This window comes from Lepus europaeus, chromosome 18 (genome assembly GCF_033115175.1).
Source record: "Lepus europaeus isolate LE1 chromosome 18, mLepTim1.pri, whole genome shotgun sequence".
Taxonomy (NCBI): Eukaryota; Metazoa; Chordata; class Mammalia; order Lagomorpha; family Leporidae; genus Lepus; species Lepus europaeus.
In genome coordinates this window covers 61,111,342-61,134,234 of record NC_084844.1, presented here as the reverse complement: position 1 = coordinate 61,134,234, position 22,893 = coordinate 61,111,342, and the positions used below count along the sequence as shown (strand labels likewise).

General features: G+C 59.5%; 1 protein-coding gene across 2 annotated transcripts; it reads right to left on the bottom strand.

Annotated features, from left to right (window-relative positions):
• Positions 1–407: 407 nt before the first annotated feature.
• Positions 408–20,896, bottom strand: LOC133777177 (GRB2-related adapter protein). 2 transcript variants are annotated; one of them, XM_062216658.1, is made up of 5 exons: positions 20,767–20,896; positions 14,261–14,358; positions 11,224–11,346; positions 2,709–2,877; positions 408–1,147 (listed from the first exon to the last, which is right to left on the bottom strand). In XM_062216658.1, the coding sequence occupies exons 1-5, from the start codon at positions 20,842–20,844 to the stop codon at positions 956–958; spliced, it is 660 nt and encodes a 219-aa protein (XP_062072642.1). In that variant the 5' UTR covers positions 20,845–20,896; the 3' UTR covers positions 408–955. The 2 variants fall into 2 exon arrangements, with proteins under 2 accessions (XP_062072642.1, XP_062072643.1); XM_062216659.1 differs by having other exon boundaries at positions 408–1,144.
• Positions 20,897–22,893: the final 1,997 nt, after the last annotated feature.

The following is a 22,893-nucleotide window of genomic DNA, read 5'->3' as shown; positions in this document are numbered from 1 at the left end:
TCTGCTGGCCAGAGGGAGTCCCCCCGCCTTTCTTCCCGCTCATGGATGCTCCATCATCAACCCAGCATTCCAGGCCTCCGCACGCCCCATCTCACTTTTGCTGCCCCGGAGGATGCTGGGTGCTGGGCAGGTGCTGCCTGGGACCCACCCCGCGGGGTGCACATTCCACCTGGACATCCCAGCTGTGCCGCTGGGCCTCCAGCACCTCACTCTGGCCCCAGCTTGCCGTCTAACCTGCCTGCTGGAGTTCCCCAGTGCCCTGGTCCGGGCAGAACCTGGGCCTGGAGAGTCTGTGTGGCTGGGGCCAGGGCCTGCCTGCCACTGCAGGCTCATGTGTCCAGCGGGCCAACAGCTTGCTACCACCATGTCGCTCCTCACTGTCAGCCCCCGTCTCAGGGTCGCAGGCCTCTAGCCCCTCCCCAAAGGGGCTGTGGTGGGGGCTGGGTGCCCCAGGTATGTCCTGAAGTCATTGGGCTGCCAAGGAACTGGTGTCCACCTGGAGTCTGTCCCACAAGTCCTGGGCGACAGGTGCACCTGCCCCTCGGAGCGTTCTGTACAACTTGGGAGGGGTCGTTTGGGAGACAGGCTCAGCAGGTTAGCAGTCCAGGGTAAGCCACTCAGCCCCCAGAAGCCCTGAGTTCCCTGGGTTGAGTCCACGGAAGGTGGAGCCTAGAAGTCCTCAAGCCTGCGCAGGGATTGGCCAGAGGAGGTGGGTGGGTGGGGCCTCTGCGCAAGCCTCCCTATGACGTCACACGGCTGGCGACCAATAGGAAGCGGCCAGCTGGGAGCTCCGGGAGCCGCCCTCACCTGCACGTGGTCACGGTGGCCAAAGGCAGTCAGGAGCCAGGTCCAGTCCAAGACTTTCCGGATGAGCCCCCCGCGGGGCCCAGTGGGAGTGTCCACGCGCTCAGTTCCTGTGCAATGGCCCGCGGGCCTGGTGGGCCGCCCGCACGGGTCACAGGTGCACCGGCTGCACGTAGCTCCGCGGGAAGAAGCCGACGCGTCCGCAGGCCCGACCCCGCCACCAGTGCGGGTCCGGGCGCTCCAGAACCTCAATGATGTCACCGCGGCGGAAGCTGAGCTGTGAGGCATCTTGGGCCGAGAAGTCAAACTGGGCCTGGGCAAAGGAGGAGGCCCGGGGCGCCTGCTGGGGGGGTGGGGGCACGGGGGTCAGCGGGGGCGCCTTTGGGACGCCTTTGAGATGCCACCCTGCCCGCCGAGCTCCCCCAGGGGCGGAGTCTTGGGGCAGCATCGGAGTTGAACCTTGGTCCTGCCTGTCTGTGTTTTTGGCAGAACGCGGCGCTGCTGGTGGCCCAGCTGGGACCACAGGGCTGGTGGGCCAGGTGCTGAGGGTGGGGTCTAGGTCTCTCTCAGCTCCCTGACTCTGCAGCAGTTACTCTGCCTGCCGGCGTGGGACCACAGGAATGTGCCTTATAAACTGTGCAGGGTGGATGCCACGGAGAGCAGTGTTTAGTGCTGGGACTTCGGGACGCCCCGGGCACTCAGGCCTGGCTTCCACCCTTATCCGGGCCCCCGTCTGTGTGTGACCTGGGGTGCACTCCTGCCCTGCAGGAGCTCAGCTGTCCCCCTGCGCGAGGTATCTGGACAGGAGCTCTCTGCAGTGTGGCGCTGGGATGTTAGCCTCAGCACCTGGTCCTGCCTCCTCCTCCAGCCCCGGAGCTCGGCCAGCATAGGATGAGCAGAGGCAGGCTCTAATTAGTAGTTCTGTACCGAGGAAGGGGCCTGGGGGACTGGGCCAGCTCCGAGTCGCTCCATAGGGTGGGTGACCCCGAGGCCCAAGGCTGGAGCGAGGCGATGGGTACCAGGGCAGCCCCTGGTCCCTGGAGACTCCCGTGCGCTGGCACAGAGAGCAAGCAGGTGGAGTTCTGAGAGCTCACAGCTGACTTTGCTGGGGTGAGGCTGAGGAGGCAACCGCGGGTGCCCTGTTTGTCTCCTGGGGGCATAGCAGCCGCTTGTCCTGTTGGACAGAGGGGACACTGAAGCCCAGGTCACAAGACAAGGTGGTGGCAGGGTGTGTGGGTGCGGGTGGGTGGGGGAGGAGGCTGCTCTGGTGGTCACTCAGCCCCTTGCCCAGGCCTTGGCCACAGCCACACTCCCCCATGTCCACTGCAGAGCCCAAGCTCACGGTCATGAGCTCTTGCCCTGTTGCCCCAGGCCCTGCCAACACCCCCTTTCTCCAGGAAAACAATATGTTTGCGGCTCAATAACCGTACTGGCTGATGTCGTCATCCTAGTGATGAAAGGGCTGCCTGGTAAATTGCTGTTATTGTGAGAGGAGGGCAGATGGACTCCTCCCACACACCCTGCTGCCCGGCCAGCCCACACCGCACTCAGGGCCGGCTCCTCGAGGGAGCACACACCAGGACTGAGCCCTACAGGGAGAGAGACCCGGGATGAGTTAGGGTGGTCTCTGCGCCTCCGTGTACGTGTCTGTACCATTGGAACAGGGAGGCTCCCAAAATACAGGGAAACCTATAGCTCCTATTGAGCACCTACTGGTCTCATGCATCCAGCGCTTATGGAGCGCCTACTGTGTGCCACACACAGAACAAGCCAAGATTTCCTCCTGTCCCCCCCCCCCTTTTTTTAAGCCTTGACCCCTGCCCTCTGCAGACGGCGGGAGATGCAGTGGGGGTCACCCGGGCCAGCCGTGCGCCGCCTGCCCCCTGAGCCCGGGGCCCGCCTACCTGGAGCAGGGGCTCCTCGTCCCGCAGGAAGATCTGCCGCTTCTTGGCGATGGTCGTGGTGCGGTAGAAATCCACCAGCTCATTGAGGGAGTTGAACTTCTCCTCCCACAGGAAGTACTTCCCCGAGGCCTCGCGTAGCACCTTGAAGTGCTGTACTTGGTCCCCGTAGCTGAAGGACAGGACGCGGGCCCCCTGAGACTGTGGCCCTCTACCGGCGCCCCCAGGGGCTCCCGTCCCAGGGCCTCCCACGAGGGTCCTCAGGGGTCGGGGGACAGTGCACGTAGCGGGGAGACCCCACTGGCCTGGGGAGAACCCCAGACAGAGAAATGCAGGGTGAAGGACCAGGCTGCTTTCCTTCTTGCTGTGTGACCTTAGGCAAGTTGCTTAACATCTCTGAACCCAGTTTCCCCTTACCCATGACAGCTCCCTACAGCTAAGCTCGCAGATGTCGCTGACTGTGGCTTACTGGTGGCCTTGATGGGCACCCCTGAGACCTCAGCACCGAAACTGTGCTCCCTCCCTGCCCCCTCCCCGGCGTGGTGACACCTTGGCGTGCTGGTCCTATGGGCAGCCTGAACCGTGCTGATGTGAGTGGAGCCCTGGACACACTGGGCGCTTCACATACTCACGCCTTCCCCAAGAACCTTCTATGGCTCCCCATTGCCCTCGGGACAAAATCGAAGCACTTCAGACCCCAGATCTGGCTCTGACCACACGTCCAGCCTCATTTCCACCCCGACAGGGTCAATGGCTCCTTCTCTTTCTCATCTCCTGGCCTTTGCCCGGCTGTCCAACCCACTACCACCAAATTATCCCAAGTGCTAAGGAGATAATTTGCGCTCCCCAATCGGCCAGAATCTTCCTTGTACTTCCCACGCTTGCACACCCTTACGCCAGGGCAGCCACGCAGCGCTGGCATGGGGGAGGGACTTAACTATTGTAACTCCCTTCCCAGCTGCAGGGGTGGCCTTTGGAGAGAGGGTAAACTGAGACCCCCCCCCCCCCGCCACTCCACGCAGCCATCGCCTGCCTGGAGCCACAGCAAGAAGGCTGGGATGGGGGGTGTGTGTGCGGAGGCACCTCTGAGCTCCAGGTGTGCTCCCTAATTGATTATCATTATGTAACAATAGAAATAATTACTCCAATTACGACGCGCACAATGCCCCAGATTGTATCGGCCCAAGTGGGGTTGTTCTCTGCCCTGTTGCTGCCTGCACCCCCCCAGGAGGCCACCTCTCCCTCGCCCTCGCTGTCTGGCCAAACCTTGAGTGTTCTTTTTGGGGTTCCAGCCCACCAGTCTCTCCCTGCCAGCCGGGAGCATGGGTGCTCTCCTAGCTGGTGCACGGAGGGAGGCTGGGGACTGGGGGCTGTGCAGGGGCTGCCTGCGCCTCACCTGGCTGGGCTGCAAGCTATGGAGAGCATGCAGCAGCTCCAACTCCCAGAGCCTGGGGCTGGGCACCTTGCGGCTGGCGGGGCCGTGCAGGGGACAGGGGAGGAGATGACCCCAAGCCTCCGGGGCCACAGCCTGTCCACATGTGGAGCTAGAGGAGCTCTGACTGGCAACCCAGGGAACTGATGGTTCAAACAAGCACAGGCTGCCTGCGCCCTGTATTTAAGATCTCTTTAGGGGCCGGCGCTATGGCCCACAGCAGGTTAAGCTGTCCCCTGCAGCGCCGGCATCCCACATGAGTGCTTGTTCGTGTCCCGGCTGCTCCACTTCTGATCCAGCTCTCTGCTGTGGCCTGGGAAAGCAGTGGAGGATGGCCCAAGTCCTTGGGCCCCTGCACCCATGTGGGAGACCTGGAAGAAGCTCCTGGCTCCTGGCTTCTGCCTGGGCCAGATCCAGCCATTGTGGCCATTTGGGGGAGTGAACCAGCAGATGGAAGACCTCTCTTTCTCTCTGTCTCTCCCTCTTTCTTTGTAACTCTGTCTTATGAAAATATATATAAATCTTAAAGAGTCTGTTTAAACAGTTTGGATGCAAGGTGCTCACGACCAGGTGTGGCCTGCCTTCCTCTACTCCCACGGTTCTCTCCCAGCAGGAGGGACCATCGCACCCCCCGCCCCCCGGCCACCCTGCCCTGCTGCATTCTCTGTCCCATCACTCCTTCCACCTGTCAGTCTTGGGACCAGGGTGCTGCTTGGTTAGAGGTTTAGAATTAAATGTCTAAGACACAGAGTAGGTCAAGGTCACTCACCGCCCTCTGTATGGGGGGATGGGGCCAGGTGGGATTCTCCCCACCCTGCTTGAGTCAAGGGGTCCAGATCCCACCCCTTTCCACTTCTACACACACAGTTCGCCTTTGTCCACACGTTTAGGAATTCTCCTCGAACTCCTACCCAGGCTTCAAGGCCCAGGTCAAATGGCCCATTCTCTGAGAACTGCCCCAGGCCTCCTCACAGCCTTCTGTGAGCCACTGCCCACAAGGACGTGTATTCCCAACACAGAGAAGGCAGGGGGGCAGGTGGCAGCTTCGAGAGGGTCCCGGTCATTTGGGACTTCAGCAGTTCTCACTGGGGTGCTTTGTTCTTGAAACTTCTTCCAGCACCTCTGAGCTGGGGTCCCAGCCCACCACGGGGGTCCTGAGCCTATAACAGGTGCCCTGACCCCACAACTGGTGGCAGGGAGCTGGTCCTCCCCTAGGACGGGGCTCTGGACCTGTGGAACAAGGGTCCCACCAAGGCCAGCTGTGTGCCGCCTGTACGCATTGCACCTGCTGACTAAGGCCCTGAGTCCTGGCATTGGGGCATGTGTGTCCATGTGCCCACAAAGGAGAGAAGGGCGGGCAGGAGACAGGACCTCCGCCCTGTCTGGCCCGCCCCAGCCTTTCAGAGGCCACGGCACCTCCTGGAGGCAGCCTCTGAGGCTGTGTGCTCACAAGCTCAGGGGTTTTCCTGGCCTTTGGGTGGAGCGCATAGCGAGAAGCGTCCTTTCTCCTTACAGTGGAGAGATGGCGCCCCATGGCTGGGTGGGCGAGAAGCTGGACAATGGGGACCCCAGGGGCTCTGTGTGTGTCTTGGGGACAGGTGGCACCTGCGCCTCTAGGTCAGGGGACAGAAAAGGGGTGGGGTGGCTTTGACCCCAAAGCAGACATCTCATGACCTGGACAGTTCCCCAGGACAAAGGAGATAAGGAAAAAGGGGAAGGCATCCGGGAATTCTAGAACTTTCCACCCTGCGATTCTGAGAATTCTCAAATCTGGGAACATGCACGGGGTGGGAGGGGCACAGTAGATGCTCAGGAAGTGCTGGGTTTCTTCCTTTCTCAAGAAAAAAAAAAAAAAAGCGCCCACCGCCAGGCATCAGAGGGCAGAGGCTGAATGCGACCCGACCCGGTGTTGGCCAGCTCTGGGAGGTGGTCCACCCTGATGAGGCCATCAGGATGGAGCCCCAGCTCCACGCTGAGCCCCTGGGCTCCCTAACCCCAGGCAGGGAGCGGAAGAGAAAGACCATGCACTCCTTTCTCTCACGGTGGCAGCCCGGGGGCTCCCGGGGATGCGGCCAGCACCAAGGGCAGCGCGGGCTGTGAACCCTCTGCCTGGCTGCTCCTCGACCTAGCCCAACGAGCCTCTGCTTGCCCGTCTGTGACGTCAGCAGCCGAGAAGAGAAGGCTGCACACAGCCCGCGGGCTGCAGACTTCCTGCCTTACAGCCTTGGGGGGGGGCAGGCCCGCCCCCATCTCCCATCGGCCCCCCCCTCCCCTTCCCCAGCCACCTTGGAGGCCTGAGTGGAGCCTGGGGGCCTCTGGGAACCACCCCACCTCCCAGGCAGACCCCCCCCCACCCCCAATCGCAGGAGCTGAGCCCGGGTCCTAGTGAGACCCAGGAGGGCCCAGGGTGAGTTCTGGGGAGGGAGTATGGACTGTCCTGGGGTCTGTGCACTGTGGTGGGCAGGACCCCAGGGCACAGGCGAGCCCCCCTCGCCCCTCACTGGAGCTCCTGGCACAGTGGCGTGTGCCTGTGCCTCCTGCTCTGCGTGTGTGTCTTTCACTCCTGGATATGTTCATCTCTGTGCGACCCCCACACCTATCCAGGCGGTGAGGGGCTGGCCCAGGCCTCTGGGCCACCAGGGGACCGAGTTGGGCCTAGCAGCTGGTCCTGCCCAGCGGGTTTTTCTGGCCTGGTGGCAACCGGTGGCAGCAGCAACAGTAGCAGCAAAGGTGACAGCAGGAGCCCAGGGAGGAAAAATAAGGCTGGGGTGGGAGTGGGAGCCCCGGGACTCCCCTTGCCCGCAGCCAAGGCCCCTGGACCCGCCTGGGCAGAGGCAGGGTGCTAACTGCCACCAGGGGATCTCCATCCCCCCACTCCGGCCTCAGTTTGCCTATCTGTAGAATGGGAGGGGTAGAATACCCTGTCCCAAAGCAGACAGGAAATAGAATGACTCTGACTGTGGCGGCGGGGGTGGGGGTGGGGTCTTTGGGTCTCAGGGGAGGTGTGCAGAAGGGAAGGCAGACAAGCTCTGTCAGGGTACACGGTTGGGGGTGCCAGAGCTGCTGTGTGACCCGGGCAGGTTAATGCACCTCTCTGAGCTTCAGCTCCCTTATCTGAAAGCCGGACTTTTGGGGAGCAGGCACGTTTCCTCCCCGCCTTTGCAGGCTGCGAGCCCCTCCCTGCTCCCAGACACACCCCCCACCCCACCTGCTTCATTTGCCCCAGTCTTTATCGTTGTCCGAGACTTGGTGTACTGGACTAATCATTGGGCATTTTCACCCCATTTGGAATGAAGGGGATCTTGCTTTGGTTCCGTTGATGGTGGAGCTGCCCGGTGCCTGGGACAGGGCCTGGTGCACACACACACAGTGGCTGTTCAGGGGTCACAGCAAACACACATGCCCGGGCTCCGGGACACCTTTGCATAGCAGGAAGCAAAACACCACCCTGGGGAGGACTAAGGGTCCGTGATGATGGAAGAGCCCCATGGTGGCCTGGAGTGCAGAGTGGGGCAGAGGCTACGCAGCCCAGGCATTGCGCGGCCGCCCCTGGCCTGCCGGCTGCTGGTGCTGGTGTGTTTCCTGGTGGTGGTGGGGTGGGGAGGAGGGGGGGAGGGACAGCCCTTTGTAAACTCGTAAACAGCAGCTTGCAATGGCCACTGTGGCTCTGTGAGGCAGCCCGGGGCCCATAAATCCCACCTCTGACAGCTTTATGGGGCTTGGCCTGTGCTTGTGGGACATGGCCACGCGCAGCAGAGTCAGAGTTTCCCAGAGCCAAGCCAGTGAGGGCTGGAGAGCTCTCGCACACCAAGCCGCCGAGCCATCCCTGGCCCGGATGGCTGTCAGGTGGCTGTCTCCCTGTCAGCGATGAGGGCGGCACAGCCGAGAGAGGGCCAGGGCCGGCTTGCGGTCACACAGCAGGTGCAGGGCCGGGGTGAGAACTGGGCTGGTCTCCCAGCCCTCCCATGCCACCACCTTGTTGCTCCACGAGCAGGAGCCTTTTGGGCCAGGAGTCTTTTGGGCCAGGAGGAGCTTCTTAACCCCTTGCCAGCATATTGCATGGCCCTTGGGGGTTAATGTAATGGTGATTACTGTAACAGGCATTTTCCAAACACTTACTGTGTGCTAGTCAGCATACTAAGGCGCAAAGAACTTGCCCAGGATTACACGGCTCATAGGTGTCAGAGCTTGAGACTTGCTCAGAATCCCACACGCCTAGCCATAGGCCTCCTCTGAGTCCCAGTGGATGGTCATCTGAGGGCCACGCTGAACCGTAGCAGGAAACAAGGCCCTGCCTGGGAGAAACCCCGGGTCTAGCACGCCACCTGCTGGTAGCATGCACTAACTGCACCCGACTGGGCCCAGGGAAGCCTTTTCCAGCTTCTGAGCTTGGAGCAGGAGTGGCCGGGATCCCTTGAGGCAGGGGCCAGGGGACCATGAGCCAGGACTTCCCTAGGGACATTTCCAGGTCCCTTGCTAGGACACATTGGTGTTGGTTCCCGCTACCGCCGCTCTTCTGGCCAGACGACTTGGCTGCTATCCAAACACATCCCTCACCCTCCACCTCTGGGTCGGTCTCTGCATAGTCCCTGGGCCTGGTACGCTCTCCCCTCTCCTGTGCACCAAACTCCTGCTCATGCTACAGGGCCCGGCTCTGAAGCCACCTCCTCCCTGATGAATCCACTGACCCTCCTTCAGTCAGTGCTCAGCTCTGCATCTGGTTGTGCCTATTTCGCCTTCACCACCACGCTGCTGGGGAGGAGCCAAAACTCTCCCCGTCCGCCACGCACAGCTGATGCCCAAGCTCTGGCCTGAGGCAGAGGTGCTCAGGTCTGGCAAGGGGTTAAGAAGTTCTCCTTGGCCCAGAAGTCTGCTGCTTCCAGCGTCCTGCCCGTGGAGAGACAAGGCGGTGGCCTGGGAGGGTTGGGAGACCAGCCCGATTCTCTGGTCCTGCACCTGCTGTACGACCGCAGTTAAAGAGTGCAGTTACAGAGAGCCGCCGGAAGAGGGCAGTGTGGCGAGGCTCGAATGGGGAAGCCTGGGTGGGACCGCCCAGCTCAGGAGGTCCCCTGGGCCCCTGCTTTGCTGGGTGACCTCGGACGTTGGGACTGGTTCCAGGAGCCCTCTCAAAGCCGGACCAGCCCGCCTGGCGGGCGCCGTTCCCAGGAGATGATGACCGGGACCCTGGACAGCCAGCTCCGGGAATGCAGCCGCTTCCTGCCTCTGCGGAAGTTGCGACTCCCTGGGGGTCTGCAGGGCCCTCGGGGAGGGGTGGCGGGGACTGGGCAGTGGAGGTGAGGGTGTGCCCTCCATGGTCCCCAGGGGAACCCACCGCGACGCCCCGCCCAGCGCGCAGACACGCTGCTCCGTGGTGGGCGATGCTCTCCCACTTTTTAGATAAGCACGTAGAGGCTCAGAGAGGGCGCTCCTGCCCCCTCCGGATACCCAGCCCCTTCCCGGATGCAAACGCAAGGAAGTCAGCAGAGCTGGAGGCCGCTGGAGGCGGAGCAGGTGGGTGGGTGAACCCCGTGACGTCAGCGCTGCCCCCAGAACGGCAAGCCCAGTGGGGGCGAAGGCCGGCTCACAAGGCTCACTGCGCAGGCGCTGACCACAGCACCCATCCGCTCATTACAAAGGGTGCTCACGCCGCGCAGGGCTCTGGCCGGCCAGAAGGCATCAGGGGCCACCGTGGCCCACCTGACGGAGCTGTCCCCATCTGAACTTTTCTTTCTCTGCTGCTTTGGGGTCCCCTCATCCTGTGCGCTCTCACACTGGCGGGTTAGCCCTCCAAGCCGACCTATGCGTTTATTTAAATCACAGAGCCACTGGTGGTGGGTCCGGCTGTCCTAGGAAAGCTGCTGTCCCCGCAGAGCTGCGACAACACACAGGCTGGCGGCTGCCGCCTCCCGGAGGACACACAGCGAGCTCCGGGCTCACCCCCCCTGCCTTTCATCCGTGCTCCCGTGTGGCACTGCCCGCCCAGCACTAGCTGTGAGCTGGCACAGTGAGCAGCTGGTCTGTGCCGGGCTGGGTGCCGGTGCCCGGAACCACACGGAGAGCTGGTGGCCCTGACTGCAAAGAGCCATTCCACCGCGGGACCCGGCCACTGCTTTCTGATCCCTTGCTGCTGTCCAAGGCAGTCCCAGAGACCTCCCTGGCCTCCTTGCTGCCATGTTGGCCCCCAACAGTCCTTCCTCATAGCAGCCAGAGAGATTTGAGAAGAAAAATAATGGAATCTGAGCATGCTTGGCTCACCCTCCGTGGCTCCCGATTGCTCTGAAAGCCCTGCGCCAGGTCCTGGGCAGCTCTTGGTCAACGCTGCCCACTGCCCCTGCTCTAGCGCTGTGGCCACCTCTGGGCGCCTGCACATCCCAAGAGCAGCCCCCACCCCAGGGCCTTTGCACTTGCTGCTGTTTGCCTAGAAGTCTCTCCTCCCAGGTCCTTAGCCTCCGCCTCCTAGTTCCGATTGTTCGAGTGCCACCTCCTCCGAGAAGGCCTTGGACTGCCCACCTCGGCTCCTTCTGTGTTCATCTGTCCCTTGTGCATGGTCTGTTCAGTGTCCTTCTCCGTGGCACGGGGCTCAGAGCTCCCTACATTGTCCTTGGACTTGTGCACCTGCATAACCTGCTGTTCTGGCACTAGCCAGGGGCCCGACTCCCCCCCCCCCCCCCCATTCCTGCCACTCTAGGACGATGGCACACAGCTCCCATGCCAGGCATGAGGCTGACTGGACACATCCGCTCGCTGAGTCCCTGCAATTGCCTATGTCACACGACAGGAAGCAGGCACAGAGAGGTTAAGTGCCTTCCCCCAGGTCACAAGCCAGGAAGTGGGACCTCTCTCGTGCACATCCTGGCCACCCGCCCGTAGCGCCTCGGTGCCTTCTCTCACGGCGCCCCCTGGCGACACGGCCCTTCCTTCCCCTGAGGAAGCCCTCAGCCCGGGGCCTCTGTCCAGCACGCCCCCTCTTGCTCTGGGCCGCAACCTGGGGTGCTTGGACGGCGACACTGAGCCCGCCAGGCGGTCCACGGCCCGGAGGCTCGGCTGGGACCCCACTTCCCACCCACCCTGGGTGCCCCAGCTCACTTCACGGAGACAGAGAACTCGCCCGGGGAGCTCTCGCTCTCCCGGATCAGGAAGGCTCCCAGCTGGTTCCGCTTCATCAGGATCTCTTCGGCCAGCTGCCGGGAAATCCGGCCGGAGTACCACCTGTGGGGAGAGGGCTGCTGATGGCGCTGGGGAGGCCACGCTCTCTCCCACCAGCACCACCAGAGAGAGAGAGAGAGAGAGAGAGAGAGAGAGGAGATATTTGGCCACTGACCCTCCGGATGCCTGCAATAGCCAGAGCCAGGAGCCAGGAGGAGCCAGGAGCCAGGAGCTCCATCCTGGTTTCCCACGGGGGTGGCAGGGACCTAAGTACTTGAGCCGTCACTGCTGCCTCCCAGGGTGCATTAGCAGGAGGCTGGACTTGGACGTGGAGCTGGGACTTGAACCCTGGTCCTCTGATATGGGATGCAAGTGTCCCAAGAAGCACGTTAAGCACTATGGCAAATGCCCACCACACTAGCTTCTTTAAAGTAAAATAAATAAAATAAAATGTTCATGCAGACCCTGGGAGGCAGTGTGATGGCTCAGGGAGTTGAGTTCTTATGGGAGACCTGGATTGAGCTTCCAGCTGCTGGCTTTGGGCTGGCCCAGTCCTGGCTGGGAAGTGAACCAGCAAATGGGAGCTTTCTCTCTCTCTGCCTCTTAAATAATAAAAAAATAAATACAATTAAAAAACATAAAAGCAAAGGACAAAAATGTAAACAGTGGCACCAATCTGGCAAAGAAAGTTCTCTCCCTGTACCCATTCCACAGAGGCAGACTCAGCTGAGCTGGACAAACTCCTTGTCTTGCCCACCACACAGAGTAGGGTAGACAGCAGGCGCCTGATAAATGCTTCGATTCTTGCCAGATCCTTAGGGCCCAGGCGTAAAAGGCTGGGCTCCAAGTTCTGTCCCAGTCCTGCCCGTCCAGCTGTGGCCTCATTGGTGGCTGTGGACCAATTATCTAGGTCCCCTCCCCCAAGTTCTGACATTGAAGCTGAATTTCCGGGGCGACAGAAGGCAGAGGTGAGGCCTGGAGGCGGTGACTGCTGTGGCTGGGCATGTGTCCCTGAGTCCCCCGGTTAGAAACTTGGTCTCAGCGTGGGAGGACTGGGAGAGAGGACCTCTCATGGGGCTTGCACTGGGGCTTCTAGGGGTCCCGTGAATGGACAAACTTCGGGTTCATGGGTTGGTGGAGACGGGATGGGTTTTCGGTGGCTCACCCTCAGCCATGTAGTAAAGCAGCAAGGAGCCCCCCCGCATTGCTGCTGTGCTGTGGATGTCCCTGCTGGGGTTTTGGTGTCCAGGAGCGCCCCCCCCCCCGACCTTGGGTCTTCAGTGATAGCAACAGAAATTCACCAAGACCCTGGAGAGAGCGTGGCTTCACTCTTCCTCCCCAGGGAGGACATGGCCAGGCGCCCACCCTCCGAAGGGCTGCGTGAACCCCCTCCCCCTGCCAGTCTCCTGGCATCCGGGGTTCAGCCCAGCTTTGGCTCTGACCCCCACTGTGTTGTTGATGACCACAGTGAGGTCAGAGCAGCTGGAGGTGTCACCGTGGGACAGTGACAGAGTGGGGCGGGGCCAGGAGCAAAGCCGGAGCCGGATGGGGCTGGTCACGGGTGGCGGATGTCAGTGGGACTTGTCGTGATGAGTGATGAGCGATGAGCGGGGTGAGGGCGGAGGTGGGGAGGCGGGGGGGGGGGGGGCGGGAGAGGCTGGTGAGTGGAAGGCACTTCCCAGGCCCGCTGAGCTGCCTCTGGGAAGCCCTCCGTGATGCCTTCCTTGGCCTCACAGCCGGCTCAGGTACCTCTGGGGTCACTGCAGGGTTTGCCTTGTGCTTCTCCTGGCCGGGGGGGTGGGGGTGGAGGTGGGGGGCTGGTGTAGGCAGCGGGCCTTCTGCACCCCCCCCCCCCCCCCCCGCTTCCCCCTCACTCTGGGGCTTTCACAGGCTGAATCAAGGGTGGAACTGGAGTTCCCCAGTCGCTATCTGGGGAGCAGGGGAGGTGCTGAGGTTAGCCAAGAATGCACCTGGGCACGGCCTCAGGCACACAGGTTGGGGGCCTAGCCCGGCCCCTACCCCCATCCCAGACACAAATAGTCAGAGCGGCCTCTGGGGGCATCTGAGGCTGGAGTCCCCCCAGGGGTCCCCAATCCCCTACTGTCTGGCCGTAGCTACTGGCATTGGCCCAGCAGGCCTGGCCCCTCAACAAATAGAAACCTCCGCTCAGCTTTCCCAAGCAGCTGTGCCCCGCCCTCCACCCCCATTACGTCCTTTGGTTGCCCAGCTGTGCCCCTGACTTATGGACACTGGAGTGCCTGCCCTGGCTGGCACCAGCCCTGCCCGGGGCCCTCTCCACCTCCCGCTCTCCTTGGGCACCCCTGAGCAGTCCAGTGTTACACAGCTAGGAGGGACGGGGCAGGCCTGGACCCCAGGCTCCGTCCCAGGAGGCCTGGTGGACGTGGCTCTGTGACACAGGCTGGGACACGTGGAGCCCCCCACCCCGCCCCCAGCAGAGAGGAGGCTGGAGGCGGTGGCAGCATTGGAAATAACTCAGAGAGAGGTAAAGAGAGAATATCCCTCGAGCCTCCCCCGGCCCTCCCTGCACCCCCACCCCCGCTCACTTCCTCATCACACACACACACTCACCTCCCTGTCTGCCACTTGTCTACCTTGCCCTAACTCCTCCGTGGCTCCCTGCTATCCTGAGCCTGGTATTATTTGAGGCCCCCTTGCCAATTCCCATATGCCCTGGGGTTCTCACTCCTTGCACTCCCTTTGCTCATCCCCTTCTTGTCTCTTTTTCTGCTTAGCCAACTCCTACACATCCTTCAAAACCTCGCTTACTGCCCCCTCTTCTAAGAAGCCGACCCTGGTTCATCGCTCAGCGCTGACTGTCTTCCCATGTCCTCTCTGCCACACAGTAGGGCTACTCTTGATACCCTCTGTGTCTTCAGTATCACCCCGGCTGGACCCTCCTGGAGCTGTGGCCAGGTGGGGACACAGAGCTGCAGGGCTGGGGACAGAGGACACTCACGGGTGGGGCTTGATGTGGATGTAGTTCTTGGGCACGAAGCCTTCGGCACCCCGGAGCTCAGCCTTGTACCAGTTCTGGTCATCTTCCATGTTCAGGATCTGTGGGTGGGAGAGAAACAGCCATTCAGGCCCAGAGGAGTGACAACTGTCCCCTGCTGAGCTCCTGCTGTGCCCTGGGCCCCAGATGGGCTCCTCCGGCTCCAGGCCCCTCTGGCCAGGATGCAGGGCTGGGAGCCCCGGGGGAATGATCCCAAGGTCATGGGGCCGCTAGAATCAGCTGCTGGATTCTGCGATCCTGCCACTCCCTGGCCTCAGGACAGCGTCTCTTGAAAGGTTCACGGTGTCCCAGGGGTGGGGCAGTTGGGGACCAGGGGAAACTTGGGGTCAAGGTTTTGGGGCAGCTGGAGGTAGACTCTGGCTGGGTCACCCAGATGCCCAGCAGACCACAGGGGATTCTGGGAGGCTGATCTGGGGGGCCTTAGATTCTGAGCCGTGTCCACAAGACTGGGGGTCCCATAGCAGTTGCATGCCATGCACCCAAAGCTTTGGGCTGCAGGTTGGATGCCCCCCACCCCGGCAGGCCGGGAGCCCCAAGCTGAGCTCAGGAGCTAGGGGGCCACCTGGGGTCCTCCCTCACAGGCTGGGCTTGGGGGACCACTCAGGGCGGCTTGGGCACTGGGGAACAAAGGCAGGAGGCTTGGGCTGGGAAAAGACTGGGTCTCAGGCCCTAGCCTTGGGCTGCCAGGCGCCAAAGCCCCCTCTGCCCCACAGATGGGCCCAGAGGAACCGAAATAGCCAGAGTGGGCGTGGGGAGTGACCAAGCGAGCAACCGAGGGGAGGAGCCAGCTGGGCCTAGGGAGGAGATGGCACGAAACTTGGGCTTCCTCCTCCTCCGCCCTCCCTGGGTCCCCTTTGCATCTGTCACCCGCTTCTTACACAGCCCTCCAAGGTGGACATCTTCACAAGTCATTTTCTAGATGCTGAAACCGAGGCCCAGAGAGAGAGAGGAAGGGAGAGGCAGGGCCCATGTGTTCAGCGAGGACCCTGAGGCCTGGGGCTTTGTTGATTCGTGTGTGTGTGGGTGTGTGTGGGGGTCTCCTGGCCCACCAGTGTCACCCCCCACTCGCCTCCCATTTTTGTCTCTGGATCTAAGTGTGGGTGGACATTTCTGTTGCCTGTACTAGAGCAGTCTCCAGGGGGATACTTGGAGAGAGAGAGAGGCAGAGAGAGAGAGAGAGAGAGAGAGAGAGAGAGAGAGAGACTGGGTACGGAACCCCCAAGGCTCGGGGCTGCTGACGCAGGGGGGGTGGGGGGAGAGAGAGAGAGAGAGAGAGAGAGAGAGAGAGAGAGAGAGAGACTGGGTACGGAACCCCCAAGGCTTGGGGCTGCTGACGCAGGGGGTGGTGGGGAGAGAGAGAGAGAGAGAGAGAGAGAGAGAGAGAGAGAGACTGGCTACGGAACCCCCAAGGCTCGGGGCTGCTAACGCAGGGGGGGTGGGGGGAGAGAGAGAGAGAGAGAGAGAGAGAGAGACTGGGTACGGAACCCCCAAGGCTTGGGGCTGCTGACGCCAGGGCTCCAAGGCAGGTGCTGATGTTTTGCCAAGAGGAGCTGAGATTTACTCGGTCACGCTGGGTTGAGTCCCTTCCTTCCTGTCCCTGAAGCCCGGGGAAGGTCAGCAGCCTCAGTGAGAGACGGAAGCAGGTGGCTGAGGCAGGAAAATTGTTGCTCAACATAACCCCCCGCCCCCCAAGCCTAATGAGCAAATAAGAGCCTGTAGGGCCGCCTGCTACAGCCAAGGATGTTAACATGTGCTGAAGCCCGGGGGCTCTGGACGGCTCTGCCTGCTGCTGACTTTCTCCGTGCCCTTGGGCTCAGTGTTCTCATCTGTTCAATGGGCACATTTGTGGCCTGCACGGAAGGTGGCAGTGTCTCGTGTACCACAGTGTGTTCTGAGTGGATATGTGGATGCCAGTCTCCCGCCTCTTCTGTTTTGTCTTGTTCTCCTGTCATGTCTGCTCTGAGGGCCCAGCAGTGTTCTCGCGGGTTCTGTTTGCTGAGTCCTTACTGTTGATATGGTTCAAAAGCCCCAGACCGGGCTGCTGCTGTGATGCAGGGGGTTTAAGCGGCTGCCTGTCTTGCTGGCGTCCCATAGGACTGACGGTTCGAGTCCAGTGGCTCTGCTTTCTACCCAGCTCCCTGCTAATGTGCCTGGGAAAGTAGCGGAAGAGCTTGGGCCCCCGCCACTCCTGTGGGAGACCCAGATAGAGTTCCAGGCTCCTGGCTTCCGTTTGGTCCGGCCCTGGTCATTGCAGCCGTTTGAGGGGTGAACCAGAGGTGGGAGATTCTCTATCTCTCTCTCTCTGCTTTTCAAATAAACTTAACAAAAAGAATCAAGTTCCTGGATGCTCCACTGCACTTGTCAGAATGATTGTTTCTGGTCCTTTCTCTGTGTATAAAACTCCAGCACGTGAGGGCCGGCGCTGTGGCATCCCATATGGGTGCTGGTCCATGTCCTGGCTGCTCCTCTTCCCATCCAGCTCTCTGCTATGGCCTGGGAAAGCAGTAGAAGATGGCCCAAGTCCTTGGGCCCCTGCACCCCCGTGGGAGACCCAGAAGAAGCTCCTGGCTCCTGGCTTCGGATTGGCACAGCTCCGGCCATTGCGGCCATTTGGGGGAGTAAACCAGTGGATGGAAGACCTCTCTCTCTCTTTCTGCCTGTAACTCTACCTCCCCAATAAATAAATAAATAAATAAATAAATAAATATCTTTCTAAAAAAAGATTTGCTTATTTTTATTTGAAAGAGTTACACACAAAGAGAAGGTGAGGCAGAGAGAGAGAGAGAAAGAGAGAGAGAGAGAGGTCTTCCATCTGATGGTTCACTCTCCAATTGGCAGCAACTGTCAGAGCTGCTGTGCTGATCCGAAGCCAGGAGCCAGGAGTTTCTTCTAGGTCTCCCGTGTGGGTGCAGGGGCCCAAGGACTTGGGCCATTATCTGCTGGTTTCCCAGGCCATAGTAGAGAGCTGGATTGGGAGTGGAGTAGCCGGGTCTCGAACCGGCGCCCATATAGGATGCTGGCACTGCAGGCAGCGACTTTACCTGCTATGCCACAGTGCCGGCTCCATAAATAAGTATCTTAAAAAAATCCAGCACATGGATTGGTATCCATGATCCTCCACACAGGACCAAGTGGCAGTGTAGATGGAGGATTTTACATCATGAGACACCCTCCAGAAAACATCTCCGAGGCTGGCTCGTGGCTCGTACCACGCGGATCAGACAAGACAGACTGTCATAGACACTGCTCCACTGCCCCACTGCCCCACTGCCCCACTGCTCCCCTCCTCCACTGCTCCACCCCTCCACTCCCGCTTGCTGTCTTTGTCTCTGGCGCTCTCCTCATCCAACCGATCCTGCATCCTGCTTGTGGATCAGGTGTTGCAGAAGGCAGAGCCTGGGGCTGTTTTCTTCCCTGATGGCTTCCTGGGGCCGAGAATGGGCCCTGGGACACCCTGGGTGCTGCCCGAGTGCTTCTGAAGATTTTACTTCTTTCTTTCTTTATTTGAGAAGGAGGGAGACAGAGCAGAAGAGAGAGAGAGAGAGAGAGAGAGAGAGAGAGACAGAAAGTACACCCATCTGCTGGTTTACTCCTCAAACACTCAACAGGGCTGGGCCAGGCTGAAGCCAGGAGCCAGGAGCTCCATCCAGGTCTCCCAAGCGGATGGCAGGGACCCACCCACTTGAGTCCTCACCTGCGGCCTCCCAGAGTCTCTGCTTTAGCAGGAAGCTGCAGTCAGGAGTTGGGGCCAGGACTCAAAGCCAGGTAGGCCTGGTGTGGGACACAGGTGTATTAACTGGTGCTTAACCACTAGGCCACACACCTGCTCCCCCGGGGCCTTGTTCTCTCAGGAGGAGGAGGTCTGGGTCGCAGGTGTACAGATCTTTAGGGCTTTCTATATGTTTCCCAGATGCACCTTGCAATGGTGGTGTTGCTTTACCTGTCCTCTGCCTACGCAGGAGAGTGAGTGCCCATTTCCCCACCTGCTCAGCATATCTGGAGATTCTTGTTAACACAGAAGTTTGTGGGGGTGGGGGAGGGAGGTGGCATTGTGCCACCTGCGATGCCAGCATCCCATATGGGCTCTGGTTCCTGTCCCACTGCTGCTCCATTTCTGATCCAGCTCCCTGCTAATGCACCTGGGAAAGCAGCGGAAGATGGCCCAAGTGCTTGGGCCCCTGCACCCATGTGGATGAAGCTTCTGGTCCCTGGTTTCAGCCTAGCCCAGTCCTGGTGGTTGTGGCCATCAGGGGGAGTGAACCAGTGGATGGAGGATCTCTCTCTGGCTCTGACTTTTAAATAAGTAAATAACTAAATAAATGAATTTTAAAATAAAAATTGGGAAATAATGGTATCTCTTGGCTTCTGGAACGTCAGCTCCAGGCAGCAAGGGCTTGGCTTTATTTATCACATGTCCTCAGCAGGTGCTCCATAGCTCAAGAGGTGCTGAACAGGGACCAGCGCTGTGGCGTAGTGGGTAAAGCCACTGCTTGCAGTGCCGGCACCCCATATGGGCATCAGTTTGAGTCCCAGCTGCTCCACTTCTGATCCAGCTCTCTACTATGGCCTGGGAAAGCAGTGGAAGAATGTCCAAGTTCTTGGGCCCCTGTACCTTTGTGGGAAACCCAGAAGAAGCTCCTGGCTCCTGGCTTCAGTTCAGCCCAGCTCTGGCTGTTGCAGTGATTTGGGGAGTGAACCAGCAGATGGAAGATCTCTCTCTCTCTCTGTGTAACTCTGACTTTCAGATAAATAAATAAATTTTTTTGACAGGCAGAGTTAGACAGTGAGAGAGAGAGAGACAGAGAGAAAGGTCTTCCTTCCATTGGTTCACCCCCCAAATGGCCGCTACGGCTGGTGCTGCGCCAATCCGAAGCCAGGAGCCAGGTGCCTCCTCCTGGTCTCCCATGCAGGTGCAGGGCCCAAGCACTTGGGCCATCCTCCACTGCCTTCCCGGGATATAGCAGAGAGCTGGCCTGGAAAAGGAGCAACCGGGACAGAACCAGTGCCCCAACTGGGACTAGAACCCGGGGTGCTGGTGCCGCAGGCGGAGGATTAGCCTAGTGAGCTGCGGCGCTGGCCATTAATTTTTTTTTTTTTTTAAAGAGGTGTTGAACAAGGCGAGGAATAGGCAGGCCCTGTCATTCCTCCATCATTCCTTGAGCTTGAAACACCCACTCTGCCCCATGCCACCCACTTCCTAGGATGCAAAATGCAGCCCCCAACCCCTAGGCTGCCCCCGGAAGGGCTGGTGCCCAGCTTCTGCTGATATTTCCAGCTGCCTTCCTGCCTTCCTGCGGTTCTCCAACGTTCCCCGTTCGCCGAGACAGCCCGCCCCGTGTGCCCGGCACTGCCGTGTGCCCTGTCACCCCCCGGGTGGGGCTTGCCTTCATGGTGACTGCCATCTGGGGTGTCAGGTGGCGTTGGGGGGCCCTGCTCCAACTCCTTTCTTAGCAGCCAACACCTCCATGCGATGTGGGTGCACCAGGCGTCCACTCACACCTTAGACAAGGAGCTTCACCGAGACGCTGGCCGATGTGGCTGTTAGGGACCTGACAAAGGGCAGTCCTGGTCCCTTCAGGGCTTGAAGTTTGGGGCCAAGAGGGAGGCCCGGGGCCCAGAGTGGAGGGAGAGCCAGTTGTACCGCCCATTGCTCCGGGGGCGAGACCGAGGCCTGGGGAGGGGCAGTGACTTCCTCAGGGTGAGTGGGTGGCAGCTCCGGGGCCCAGGGCTTGGCAGGGTCACTGCCCGAGTCCTCGGCCCGGCTCCCTGGCTTTGCTTGTAAACTTTTAAGTAGGGACGTTTCCAGAGAGGAGGAGGGTGAGAGAGAGAGAAAGAGAGAGAGAGGGAGAGAGAGAATGAGAAAGAGAGGGAGGGGGAGAGAGAGAGAGAGAGAGAGGGAGAGAGAGAGAGCCCGCAGGTTCATTTGTCTAGATGTCTTGGGAAGCTGTGCTGTCGATCAAAAGGAGCCCAGGCTGGGGGACAGGGGAACAGTTGTGATATGAGTCTCTTTTCTCTTTTCTCTAAACGACTGGGAAGCTCATCCCTGGTGATTAAATCATGGCTATTTTGGTCTCACTGGGTAAGTGGGTAAACTTAGTTCTTTCCTTAGGCCCTTCTCTCTCTCTCTCTCTCTCTCTCTCTCTCTCTCTCTCTCCCACTCACCTCTCCCCTCACTGACCATCTTTTCTAAGTTTTTTCCCTGGGAAACTGAGGATTGAGCCAACTGCTGCCAAGGCCTTAAATTCTTACAATGACCGCTCCCCGCCCTCCTCCCCCTTTAAGACCACAGCACTAATAATCTCCCCATTTCCCAGACAGGGACACTGAGGCTCAGGAAGAAGAGGCGGCTTGTCCAGAGTCACAGGGCCAGGAAGCTGGAGGAGCTGGGCCTTGTCTTCCAGGGACCAGAGTCCGTGTGGGGCTGTCCCAGGTCCCCCGGGCCCACCTACCTTCAGTGTGTCCCCTTTGTGGAAGGCCAGCTCGTCGCTCTCCGTGGCCTGGAAGCTGTACAGGGCCACGGACTCCATGCCGCCGTCCCTGGGCTCCAGCAGCCGGGCTGTGAGCGGGCGCAGGGGCTTCCTGCTTCCTCCGCAGTCGAGGACCGACTTCCTTTGTTTTGAGTGCACTGCGTTTGTTCTTTGACGCTGAGACCGAAACTGCCCCTGGGGGTGGGGGGTTGGGGGGAGAAAAAGGAAGTGGAGACGTGTTGCGGAACGGGGAGCTCGTGTGTGAGCTGGCCTGGCCCCCACCTCAGCACCCCAGAGGCCAGGGATGGCCCCGGGGGAGTCAGCCTGCAGAGTCCCATTGTACCCATGCTACAGATGGTAACACTGAGGTGTCTGGAGGAGACACGCCACAAAGGCATCTTCCTGCTCTCTGGCCGCCTGCCTCTCATGATTCCTCCGCACATGCTCTCTCAACCCTAAGCTCCTTGTCTGGCATTTGAAGCCCTTCTGAGTCACCCCCTGCACAACAAACACATCCTCTTCACCCTAAAGCAACCCACAAACCCCACCTTCAGTAGGGAACCCGCCGTGCGTCCATGTCACCCACCCCCTCTCTGGTGCTGGGCACCTGCCATTCCTCTTCCCTGTGCATCTGCCGCTCCTTCTCCTTCTAGAAGACTCCTATTCACCCCCCAAAGCCTGGCCCTAAAGGTTCCCCTTCTGGTTCAAACACTGGGCACCTTTGGTGGGAGACACGAGGGTGCTTCCAAAAGTTTGTGGAAAAAATGGAATTAAAAGATACACTTAGGGGGAGGGGGGTTAGGCCCAGAGGTTAGGATGCCCATGTTCCATATCTGAGTACCTGGGTTCCATCTTTGTCTCGGGCTTCCTGCCAGTGTGGGCCCTGGGGGAAAGCAGGTGATGGGACTCCAGTGGTTGGGTCCCTGTCACCCACATGGGAGACCTGGCTTCAGCCCACCCAGCCTGGCTGCTGTGGAGGGAGCTTTTCCTTCTTTCTCTCCATCTTGCTCTCTCTTTATCTCTCAAATGAATAAAGAGAGCTTTTTAAAGTTTATTTTTTGGTGTAAAATATTTTTGAAGTCCATGAACAGGCATTTATTCCAATCTTCTCAAAGACCCCTTGTGTGCACAGAGCTTCAATTTTTTTTTAAAAGATTTATTTATTTATTTGAAAGTCAGAGTTACACAGAGAGAGAAGGAGAGGCAGGAAGAGAGAGAGACAGACAAGTCTTCCATCCAATGGTTCACTTCCCAGATGGCCACAATGGCTGGAGCTGCGCTGATCCGAAGTCAGGAGCCAGGAGCTTCTTCCGGGTCTCCCACGTGGGTGCAGGGGCTCAAGGACTTGGGCCATCTTCTACTGCTTTCCCAGGCCATAGCAGAGAGCTGGATCGGAAGTGGAGCAGCCAGGTCTCGAACCAGCGCCCATATGGGATGCCAGCGCTTCAGGCCAGGGTGTTAACCCGCTGCGCCACAGTGCTGGCCCCTCAATATTTTCTTACATCAAAAACAAGCTTATCTTTTAATTTCATTTCCACAAGCTTTTTGAAGTACCTTCATGTAAAACATTTCCTATATATAAAATAAAATAAAAACTACAAATATATTACCATTTAAAACTAAGCACATATTTCAAAATTCTTGTATCTTAAAAAATTATTTATTTTATTTGCTTTAAAGACAGAAAGAGGGAGAGAGAGAGAGAGACCAGTGGTTCTCTCACCAAATACCTGCAACAGCTGAGAGGGGTCCAGGCTGAAGCTAAGGGCCTGGAACTCTCTCCAGGCCTCCTTTGTGGCTATCAGGAACCCCATTACTTCAGCCGTCACCTGCTGCTTCCCAGGGTGTGAATTAGTAGGAAGTTGGAATCAGGAGTGGAGCTGGGATTCGAATCCAGACACTCTGATATGGGAGATGCGGGACCCACGTGGCGTCTTAACCCCTGCATGAAAATGCCTGCCCTAGCAAACTTACCTGCTTTTTTTTTTTTTAAAGCTTATTTATTTATTTGAAAGGCAGGGTTACAGAGAGGCAGAGGAAGAGAGAGGTCTTCCATCTGCTGGTTCACTCTGCAGATGGCCGCAATGGTCCAAGCTGTGCCGACCCGAA